This window comes from Spermophilus citellus (genome assembly GCF_964194105.1).
Source record: "Spermophilus citellus genome assembly, chromosome: 5".
NCBI lineage: Eukaryota > Metazoa > Chordata > Mammalia > Rodentia > Sciuridae > Spermophilus > Spermophilus citellus.
Window position 1 is genome coordinate 140,165,828 of NC_138186.1, and position 12,495 is coordinate 140,178,322.

A 12,495-nucleotide genomic window follows, 5' to 3' on the forward strand; every position below is an offset into this window, starting at 1 on the left:
AATAAATTACATAAAATCTAGTAACTTAATGCAACACACACTTATCATCTCAGTTTCTGCAGGTCAGGCATTTGTTTAATTGGGTTCTTGCTTTGGGATCTTTCACAGGACTAGGGATGGGGTCTAACCTGAAGGCTTGATGGGGGAGGGGTACACTTCTAAACTCATTTATGAGGTTGTTGGCAGGATTATACCTTGCCTCAAAGGATGTTGAACTGAGAACTCATATTTTGCAGGTGGTTGGGCAAGGACAGCCCTTAGTTCCTTGTCTTATGAACCTCGACATGGCAGGTTTCTTCAACAGAGTTAGCAAGAGACAGTGTGCTAGTAGGATGGAAGTCATTAACTTATGTAACCTAAGCTTGAAAGCAACATCCATTGGGATGCTGTTTTCTATAGACTAGAAGCAATTTGCCAGCCCTGCTCATACTTGAGAGGAGGAGATTACACAAGTACATAAATATTAAGAGGTGAGGGTCATTGGAGAACATCTTAGAAGCTTCCTATAACAATGGGCAATAGTTCTTCAATATGTACCATGTTGTTAATTTATCCCTAGCATGGTGTAAACCTTTCAGACCATACAAAAGGAAAGATTCTTATATAACCCAGGTATCTAGGATTATCTGAAGACTTATGTGCTCTGTTCTGATCTTCCTTATTTCAGTTTCTTGAATTATATGCAGTGTAAGTATTTTCATTTTTAGACTGACTCTTATGTAGTATGTGGGAAGGACAGTTTGGACTTGAGGGTCCCAGCAAGTCAAACTTGGTCACAGCATCTTCAGAAATCTTTCTAAATGAGGGTCTTTAAAACAATATCGTTGAAATCTCTAGAAATATGAAAGACAGTAAGACTAAATACAGTTGGCCTTCTGTATTTGCTGGTTCTGCATGTTTGGATCCAACCAACAATGGGTGGAAAAAATTTCCCTGTTGCTAATATGTTTTATGAACTATTCATTTACTGTAGACATATATACATACTATATAGTTAGACTATGATCATTGTGTTAGCGACCAAAATACCTGACAAGAACAACTTAGAAGGGGAAAGTGTATTTGGGATCATGGTTTTAAAAGTCTCAGGCCATGGTCAGCAGGCTTAATTGCTCTGGGCCTGAGGTGAGGAAGAACATCATGGCAGAAGATATGGCGGAGGAAAGTTATTCAATTCATGGTAGACAAGAAGCAAAGGAGGGATGGAGAGACAGAGAGAGAGCAAGCACAAGGAGTCACCAACATAATGCAACCCCAAAGTATGCCCCCAGTGACCTGTTTCTTCCAGCCATTTCCCACTTACCTACAGTTACTAAATTAGTTCATTCAAACTACTAATCCATCAAATGAATTAATTCACTGATGGAGTTAAACAGTTCTCATAATTTAATTATTTTACCTCTGAACATTGCTACATTGTGTGTCATATTTCCAACACATTAACTTTTAGGAGAACACTTCATATCCAAATCATAACAATGGTTGAGTTTGTACTTACCATTTACAGAGTTTTTCCTTGTCCTTATTCCCTAAACAATGCAGGGCAAAAAAGTATTTACATAATATTTACATTGCATTAGATATTATGAATAATCTAGAAATTATTTACACAGAAGGATGTGTAGAAGTTATTTGCAAACAAATTATATCATATTATATAATGAACTTGAGCATCGGCAAATTTTAGTACTAGTGGGGGTACTGGAACCAATTTCCCATCAATACTGAGGGACAACTTTATGTGGAATTTTTAAAAGTACAAAAGCTGAATTTATTGCTAAAGTATAACAAGGTATAGTTATACTCTACAGATAAGTTTTCTCTGAGCGGAAGAGACTGCTCATTTTCTATGGGGTTCTTGTAAAGTACTGACTTCAGGGATTGATAAACTTCTGAACATAAAGTGATTCACATCATCTGTAGAAATACAATACTGGTGTGAGACTGCTGTGGGTTAGTGGGTATGCACTTATTGAAGTGAGTGTGTCCCCTGCTGTGTGATCTTCAACAGTAAGAGCTAACATCCATTGGTTGGCATACAAAAACATGTTCACTGAGGTGGGTTGGTTCTGACTAACTGAACAACCCTAAAATAGTCTCTGGTGGTTTCCTTGCTGCCAGGACCATAGAACAATGAGTCTTTTTGGACATTTGTGGAAATGTTTTTACTCCCGCAGTTTGGGAAATACTGGCCCAGACCAAATACAAAATCCTGTAAAAGGATTGTCTCAAGGGCCTGACATATTTTTCTCTCACTCTATAAAACAAAATAGATGTACTTATCCATCTAGAGGAAATAAATGAGTGCAGCATTTAAAAACACGATGCTGGTCTCTGCTTGCAAGAGATGGGTGAAGAGAAAGTTCATTCCTCTTTGGTGTGACTGTTAGAGGCTACTAACTCAAAGACCCGCAAATGCTGGATGCATGTCAGTCATGACTAACAGGAATTTAAGCAGGTAATATAGAATTATGTGGTAAGCGTAAAACTTCGGATTCTTCTACACACTCCTAATTAAATTTATGTTTAAAACATTCTGCTGCCTCAAATATACTTGTCTATGAGTTGCACTTGCTTATGGACAATGTGCATAAAATAAAAGTTGTGTTAGTTTATTTCTAACTATCTTATTCTATTAATTTATCACAGCTGAACTGCAACTGGAAGCAGTTTGTTTTTTCTTTCTGACAGTGTAGAAGTAAGATCCATCTATAGGGTGTCATCTATTTATCATGCTGGTGTTAAAAAACTTAATTTTTATCGGCTCTATATGTCATGATTGTAATGAGATTAGGTTTGGGGACATGACATTCCAGGGAAGACATAGAAGTACCTTTGTATAACATTGAGGAATTTAGTGAAAAGCATAAAAATAATATAAATCATGAAGAATGTGGCTGTAGCTATGTCTCTGGTAACTACTGAGTACTGTCACTATTGCTCAGTGGAAATCTCAGGTTCACATTCAAACGCTTTTTCTCATTACAGGCTGTGAGCCCATTCCTGTTCGCTATCTTGAGTGGAGCAACATAGAATCCATCATAGCCATCGTCTTTTCTTGCCTGGGCATCCTCGTTACCCTGTTTGTCACTCTCATCTTTGTGCTGTACCGAGACACACCTGTGGTCAAATCCTCCAGTCGGGAGCTCTGCTACATCATCCTAGCTGGCATCTTCCTGGGTTACGTGTGCCCTTTCACTCTCATTGCCAAACCGACTACCACATCCTGCTACCTCCAGCGCCTCCTGGTTGGCCTCTCCTCTGCCATGTGCTACTCTGCTTTAGTGACCAAAACCAATCGCATTGCACGCATCCTTGCTGGCAGCAAAAAGAAGATCTGTACCCGCAAGCCCAGGTTCATGAGTGCCTGGGCCCAAGTGATCATTGCCTCAATTTTGATTAGTGTGCAACTAACACTGGTGGTAACCTTGATCATCATGGAGCCTCCCATGCCCATTTTGTCCTACCCAAGTATCAAGGAAGTCTACCTTATCTGCAATACCAGCAACCTGGGTGTGGTGGCTCCTGTGGGCTACAACGGACTCCTCATCATGAGCTGTACCTACTATGCCTTCAAGACCCGGAACGTGCTGGCCAACTTCAATGAGGCCAAATACATCGCCTTCACCATGTACACCACCTGCATCATCTGGCTGGCTTTTGTGCCCATTTACTTTGGGAGCAACTACAAGATCATCACTACCTGCTTTGCAGTGAGCCTCAGTGTAACAGTGGCCCTGGGGTGCATGTTCACTCCCAAGATGTACATCATCATTGCCAAACCTGAGAGGAATGTCCGCAGTGCCTTCACCACCTCTGATGTGGTCCGCATGCATGTGGGCAATGGCAAGCTGCCCTGCCGCTCCAACACGTTCCTCAACATTTTCCGAAGAAAGAAGCCGGGGGCAGGGAATGCCAAGTGAGTTATCTCATCCGAGTTTGTCCTCTCTCTCTCTCTCTTTCTCTCTCTCTCTCTCTCTCCCCCTCTCCGCCTCTCCCCCTCTCCCCCTCTCTCCCGTGCCCCCCCCTCCTGTATTTGTCCAAATTGTTGCCCTCTTCTTCCCCTAAGTTTTTTTCTTACTTTTTCTTCCTTTAACAAATTTCACATTCTATTGCAGTAGGAAGATAGAACTTAAAGTTTTTCATTAAGTTTGTGTCTTTATTCCTTTGACACAGCAAGAAGCATGAACCAACAGCTGGCTGATCACATCCTCATTTTTGTCTAGAACCTCAAGCTTCAGTTCTCCCAGTAACTTTTTTCCTTTTGTATGGGTCCTCTCTCTGAGGAGCATCAATACACCTCTGGGGTCTGGGTCAAAGATGCAAACATTAATTCTAATTTATAGTTTGGACCATAGTAGAAGGTAGTTTCTAATTGGTTTTTATCATTCTTGGACCACACTATCACTAATTAGGGACAGAGAGCAAGGAAATTAAGCCCCTGAGGAAATGGCTGTTTCCAAATTAGATTGCAGATAAGCACCAACCGTGTCCTGAAATAACAACTTAAAAACTGCTTTATCATCTCTTATTCTTTGAACTTTCATGCATATTTTAATAAAGATGTTCTACAATGCTACAATGCTATAAGTAAATTGGGCTATCTCTACTTCAAGTTCATGATTAGGATGGTTTCTTAGACACAAAACACCAGAATAAATAAAGGACCAGATAAAAGTGATGATCCCAAATTAGAGAGTCAATGTGAACATCAAAGTTCAGGTGTCTTGTATTCTGGTAATTCTTCTAAGCAGTTTGTATAATAACAACTTCCTATCTTTTCCCTGATTGTTTTAAGAAGAAACATATGCAAAAAATTTGCTTGTGTCATCTTTATGAAACTCATAAAAACAAAATTTAACACTTATAATCTATAATAATAATTTATAATATAATTATAATTTATAATAATTTGAAAAATAACAAGGACACTTGAAGATGTAAAAAAGTATTGAATTGTCAAAAAGCATAAAATTTTTCCATTATCATGATTAATTTTACTCTTTGAAGTAATTCTTTAAAAGTGAAGAATTTTAATAGCAACCATTATAATTTATATACCATAGTATAGCTATTCTATTCACTTGAACCAGTAAGTATGTTATTTTTCTACATTTCATAGGCAAGAAAACTAAGCAATTGTAAATTCGTAAAACTTTTCATTGTTATTCCACTTAGTCATTTTTTTGCACAGGTCTTACACTGATATGATTTTTTAAAATCTTAACATATATCAAAAACCCTACATGCATTAAAATTGTGAGTTTTGTAATTTTTATGTGCTAAGCTGAAGCACAAACACCTTTTACAGAAATCATATAATTTTGGAATCTGATAAGGAAGTTTGGGGAAAAACGTGTTTTTGAAATACATAAGGTTATTATTATTTCAAGAAAAGACATCCCTAAGTTTTATCAATGTTAGGATAAAGCCAATAATTTGTGCTACTTCCCACTATGTCAATTTCAAGTTATTTACAAGAAGCTGATCACAAAAGTAGCTTAATAATTTTTCCCCCTTGCCGAGGTTTTTGATTCTAGCCAACATCCCCTCAATTGCAACCTCCTGACAAGGAATTATTGTCCAGCACAAAAGCAAAGCAAAAATCCCATGGTTTGAGAGGGAAAAAGAATAGGCTATTTTAGAGTATACCAGTGTAAAATGGCATCACAGTGATTTTCCTTAAGAGGAATGAAATGAGGGAAAGCAAAATGAAACGGAATGAAACTGGAATGTTCATAGGGAGCAAAAGATTCCCTTTATTGTACTACATACACATTCCACCATCCACCAATATCTAGCTCCATGTTTCTCATTTGTCTGCCTTCATTTTGGCTCTTCAGAAACTTCCATATGATTTTTGGTCACTGAACACTGTTCTGAGAACCTATAGAATTGAGATGTCTCATGTTGGTGCCCAGGAATATGCATTTGTGACAACTGTATAGGGCACCTGTCCAAGAAAATTGTGACTGGTGAATGGTAAGCAGTGCTTGCTGCAAGGGATGAGATGGAGTTATCCGACCTGACAGCCAGACTTCACTGTTCATTTTTGACAACCCTCCCATACCTGGACAGCTTTCCTTATAATCTGAGAAAATTCCTTTCACTATTACAAATTAATAAATTAATTAATAAATTAATTCCACTTGGTATCTTACCTATATAGTTAGCGATGGTATCTGGCATTTGAGAGAAAAACCACCTTAGTCTACATGAACTGGTTTGTTTGTCTAGGAAGTCCTGGTTTCATCAAAAAATTGTTTAACACTTAGCTGTAACTTATCAAGAATTGTCTTAGTGTTATGTTGAGAAACCTAATTCTAATTAACAATAATAACAGGAGCTTTCTTAGTACAATTTGTAGCTTCTCCGATATTCACCATGCCAATGAGCTGACCCACAGAGGGTATTTGGAACTTAACTTCTATGGATAACAGTCATTTGTTTACTCATTTATTCAGTTGTTGCTTCTGTTGTAACTCTCTTTGAGACTGTAATTTTAAAATGTAACAAAAATTGCAGTGCCTCTGCTTTTACCTTTTCTTATTGCCATTTTACGTTTTCCTGGTTTGTCTCCAAAGTTATAAAAAACACAATCTAATATTTTCTACAGCAATAAAAATCTAACAGAATTTTGTCAGCTGAAGCAAGGGATTGGAAGCTCTAGAGAACACATCACCCAGTGAGTTTATTACCATTCTGGATATCTAATTCCTACATCATGGTGCGCTGAGGGTATTCAGCAGGCTACATATGTAGCTATAAACACAGAGCAGATGCTGTAATGAACTTCCAGCTGATCTATATGTTAGAATATGGTTCTAAGAAGAAGTTGCAAGTCCAACAACATCCTCATGATAGGCTGTCTCTGAAATGTATGGAAAGGATGATATTGCCTGCATTTTTGCAAAGAGTACTTGAATTTTACTCATAGTCAAATATCTGGCACAAAAAAAGGGTTAGGACCTTGCTTTACATTTTCTGAGATATAATAGAGGAGGAGTTTAATCAGTAAATCTGAAGTTTGGTTTACTTGAGTTATTTATAGACAGAAGCCCTTTTAGGCATGTTGATATATTATTGTCTTTGACAACTCTTATTTCTTTAGTTGTTTTTTTTTAAGTGTCATCAAATGAGAAAATGTTAAGGCATATGCTAATATAAAGATACAAGAGATTTCTCTTTTCTGGCAATAGAAGAAACGCAGAAATCCATGGGTAGTTATAAAGAAGTAAATTATTTACATTCAAGTTATTTATCACTTCTGTTCAAGGAAGAATGAGTTAACATCATTCCACTGAAAGTAAAATATTGTGCAAATGACATGCTTCCTTAAAATGTAATTATATCCATGACTCAATGTTAAACTCATATTTTTAGTTATTTTCAGGATAAATAAACTCAATGAGTACCAAATAATTTGATGGTACATGAAGCTAAAATGTGACAATATACTCCTTGGACCTTTTGCATACATAGTTACGTGCAAAACTGAAAGCAGTTGCCACCAAAAAAAAAAAAAAAAAAGGCATCAGATTGATATAAGGGTGTGATTTGAAAACATACATTCCTAAGTGAACACAACATTATTTCACTTCTGTAGTTGTTTCTTACACAGTTGACTATGCTTTGAATACAAGAGCTAAGTGAAATATTAAGTGGAAGGATGCTCTGAGGAAATTTCCCTCTTGGTTCTCTGCTACAAAACCTAAGTTGACGTAAGCATTTTGATTTTTCTTTCCTTCTTTTATTAGGAAAGGAAATCTGATAGTGAGCCAACCAATATCACAATCAAATAGCTGTAACATCTTTTTCTCTCTGATAGAAACTCAAACACTATTCTGGCTTGTAAATGAGAAAAATCTGTCATTTTGAAATCATTCTTTTCCTTAATCATACAGTACATGGCTTTGAAATTTATTATAATTTTTCACTTGATTTTATAGCAAGCATCAGGAGTTTTATTAAAATATTTGTTCTAGAATTTTATCACTTGATGGAAACATGTTTTTGAGGATCTACTCTTAATTCATTCCTTTAATCAATCAATCATTGTTTCAATAGTAAGCTTAAAGTATTTAGGTAATTGACATGGTTCTAGATAATATTCAGGATAAAAAGACATAAAATTAGGGTACTGACTGTACCACTCTACAGTATGGACAGACAAAGACCTAAGTAAATATTCCATGTTAAGTGCCATATTAGAGGACCAATAGCATTCTGAGTGTCCAGGGAAGAGAGAGATTAAGTCTACCTATGAAGTCATATCTGTGAAAGGACTGGAAGGATATTTTAGTAAAAGCAGCATGTGAACTTGACCTGAAAGATTTTTTTCGACAAGAGAAATGGTGCTATGGTGAGATCATTTCATGTATAATAATAGAGGTGAAGATTAAAAAATGTTAGCACACAATGTGGATTCTGGTATAAAGGAAGAACATGGAGAAGACTATTTGTGCTACTGGAATCCTAGGCCAGGGATCCCAATAGGCCAAGTTTGGCCACTTGCTTACAGGAATCCAAATAGTAAAAAGGCAAGCAGTGGTAAAACAGTGAAGGACTTTAGTTTTAGCATGGGTAACACCAGGAAGTGAGGGACCAGTGTCTGAAGCACCATTTTCAGGAACTAACCATAGTGCAAGGATTTTATTGAGAGAGAACAAAGGTCAAGGGTGGAGATGTCTGTATAGTTAGCAATCTTGGTCTGCCTGTGCTCCAGTTGATCATTGTCTCAAGTTCAGTCTTGCTGGTGTCAGGGAAGCTGCTGCTGCTTGGGGAGAATGATGGATCCCATCATGGGGTGTTTGTCTGCAAGGCTACCATTCCTAGGACTTTAGAGAAGCTGAAAAATTGTACATATCAGAGAAATTACATGGAGTTGATTAGGGCAATGACTTGGTCTTCCTTCAAATTCAAGGAGCATCTGTTACAAGGGTGGGGAAATTTATAGATACAGAGAGAGGCTTCTAGATGGTGGTCAATATTTTCAGATAAAGTTTAGACAATTTTCTGTAATCCACAAGGTGTCTTAAAGATCTTTGTGAAGTTTCATGATCATGTGTAAGCTTTATGTGATAAAGTGAGCTATAGAAAGACTCAGTAGAATTTAAAATTTAAAGTTTTTAAAATTTAAAAACAAGATCCTTAAACTAGAGCAGTGAGATGAAAGTTGAACCCAAGGGATGCCTGTGAAAAAAATTCTGAGTTGGATTTATTAGAACTAGAGTACCAGTTATGGGAGCTGAAAGAAGGAATTAAAAATAGAATAAGACCCTCCTATTTGTGCCTGGGTGATGGGGAAAACAGTTACTATAAAACATAGAGGAGATATGAGTAGAGTAGGATGGGAGATGTTGAAGAGTTGGGTTTTAAGCTTTCTGGTTGAAGATGCTATAAAGGCAGCCAAATGGAAGCATCCATAGGATACTCACAAATTCAAGTCTGAAGCTCAAGAGAGGTCTTAGCTAGAGCCCTAGATCTGCAGCTCAATCGCCAGAATGTTGAAAGTATCCAAGAGAGCAATTACAACAGGAGAAAAGAGGAAAGTAAAAGGTAGAACATTAAGGAACACTTTCGCTTAAGAGATGTGATAGAAAGGGAAATTTGAGGGCAATAGACACAAGGTAATAAGAAGAAAGGGGAAACAGAAGGACATAGTGCCATGGAAACCAAAGAGGAGTTTGTTTCGGTCTGCTTAGGCTGCCATAACAAAGTACCACAGACTGTGTGGCTCAAATAACAGATTTATTTTCTCAGAGTTTATGAGGCTGGAAGTCTGAGATCATGATGCCACCATTGTCTACTTCTGATGAGAGGTTTCCCCTTGAGTTTCACACAACCACCTTTCTGATATGAGCACATGCTCTGTTCTTTGTATGAGAGGGGGACATAAACACTCTGTTTTCTATTATGAAAGCATTAAACCTATCTTAAGGGCCCCATCCATAGAACTTTATCTAAACCTAATTACCCACACCCCTATCTTCAAATATAATCTTACTAGGTCTTATTGAGAATTCAAATAGGAGATAGAAACATTCAGTCTGTATAATAGTCTGTGTCAATATGCTTGAACATGGAATCCAACCAATCCAACCCAAGGAATCCCAAGGTTAACGTTTACAGTTAACGTTGAGAGGTATCAGTTGTATAATGTGGGTAGAAGTTATATTACCATAAATTGAATGAGTTTGGCATTAAAGAAAGTAAGTAGTTCAGTTAATATTTATAAAGTTCAGGGAGGGGGAGGAATGGTATACTAGAAGAGAACTTTAATCATGTTTGTTATATCTGAGAAAGGAGCCAACAGAGAAAGAACAATTGAAAACATAAAAAGAGAACATGGTTTATGTCAGGAGCCAGACCCAGGCTCTGCCATTACAATACAGCCATTTGACATCAATTGACAACTATAACAATGAAGTGTCAACTCCAAAGAACATGGTGTACATGTGGTTGATGCTGGTTCTCTCTTAGCTGAGTGTTTAATGTTTGATATTACAAAAGGATGGAAAATCAAGTTGGAAACTTTTAAAGACTATGATAAAATACCTACTCCTGGTTTTATAAGACCTCTGGAATTATAAACATTGTAGGATTTGAGAAGAGACCAGTTATGGAGACCCAAGAAAATAGGATGTGCTTTTTCTGAAATTCTTGGCAGTCTGAAGGATTCTCAGCCTGTAAGGTGTTTTTTAGTTATTATTTTGTACAAGAAAAGCAGGTTTTGTGTGTCCAGAGTTAGGTTAATTGGGGATGAAGCAGGTACATTTGTCATAGTATGATTGGAAAGTGCTGGAGACCCTGGGATTCCTCCCTGAAGACCAACCATGGTACCTGAGGCTGTCAGCATGAGAATATTTTGTTTGGGGTAAAGTCTTGTGCCTGATGATAAAGCCAAGTCTAAATGCTTTCACTCTCTGAAGACATAATGCTTTATCATTACCTAAGGCACTGCAGGCATTACTTAGAATAAACACACCCTCAGGAGTAGCTTGTGTGTAGAGGATGCTGCTGTGAGAGGTCACCTAGAGAGGCACAGGCTCAAGTGTAGGAGTGAATGACCTCAGTACAATGGTGGTGGACACAACATGCCCCTCCATCAGAGGCAGCAAATTTTCAGTCACCAAATCCCTTGCTTTTGCTCTTGTAGATAACACACCTGATCTAAAAAGATAATAATAACAACACAGAAATAGCTACTTATAGTACTCATGTTTTGCTTTTTAAATTCAAAACTAAGACCACAGGCATGGATTATGCAACAACTTCAAAGAGAACATAATTCATTTTGAGTATAGGTTATATTTCTTTCAAATTCAAATAACCCATATGATTGACATTTTTCAAGTTTTCCAACTTAATATTTTATGCACATACATTAACAATGTGTAGTTTCTAAGCTGAATTCACAAGTAGCTTCACATCATTATCCATAATAGTCCAAGATAGGCACATTCAGAACTTTATTGTGTAAATAAATACATTGAGGCTCAAAAAGCTCAAGACCACTTTTATAAGAGAAATAATGGATCTAAAAATCATTGTTCTCTGGATAAAATCGTTTATTTTTATTACTCTTGATAGCTGTCTATGCCTGTCACTTTAATAATGTATTCATTCATTCATTCATTGAATAAAATGAATAAAACATGGAGCCTGCTCCAAAGGAAGTCATATTTTATTGATGTATAAATACCCTTACAATAAAAATTAGGTGCATATAATAAACAGTAAAATATGATTCATGTGGATGGTAACTTCAGAGTCCAATGTTGTCTTAGCTGAGCTGCTATAACAAAAATATAATAAATGAGTGGATTAAATAGCAGAATTTTATTTCTCACACTTCTGGAGCCTGGGAAGTGTCAGATCAGGGTGCTAGCATTATTGAGTTCTAGTAAGAGTCCTCTTCATGGTTCAAACATGACTTCTCATATCCTCACATGATAAAGAATAGAGAGTGGTGAAGTTTTGTATTTTTACAAGGGCTGATTCCATGAAGGCTCCACTCTCTTTACCTAATTACATCCCCATGGCCCAGACTACTATTTTCACATTAAGGTACAACCTCAACATATGAATTTGAATACATAAACATTCGGTCCATAGCAAATGTTTATTGAGTTGTTTTGTTTTTTTCCTAAAGTTACTAGTCCTTGGGGAAATTGCATAACTTCTATGTTGTTAGTTATAAAAACTGAAGAACTTTACTGACAGGGTTATTAGTATTAAATGAGAGAATTTATGCATAGTGACTAGTAAAGAGTAAAATATCAATCATTATTATCTAGTGACATTAAAAATATGAAAATATGAAAGGGTGTATGGAAATTCTTATACTGACAAAACTTTTCATTATACCTTTAGGTTGAGAGAGTTCTAGAAACTAGAAATACACATTACTATGACCAGTTCATTGTATTCATTGCTGTGTAAAATGGGAGAGCTGTATATCTGCTAAAGTGAGTGTGTGCAAGTGCTACTCAG

General features: G+C 36.8%; 1 protein-coding gene across 1 annotated transcript in view; it reads left to right on the forward strand.

Annotated features, from left to right (window-relative positions):
- LOC308649502 (metabotropic glutamate receptor 1-like) overlaps window positions 1-12,495 on the forward strand; it is a gene marked incomplete at both ends in the record, with an annotated part of 162,094 nt that overhangs the window by 122,737 nt on the left and 26,862 nt on the right. The window contains 1 exon segment of the mRNA XM_081295036.1: window positions 2,989-3,919. Coding sequence (XP_081151162.1) covers window positions 2,989-3,919 — 931 coding nt within the window.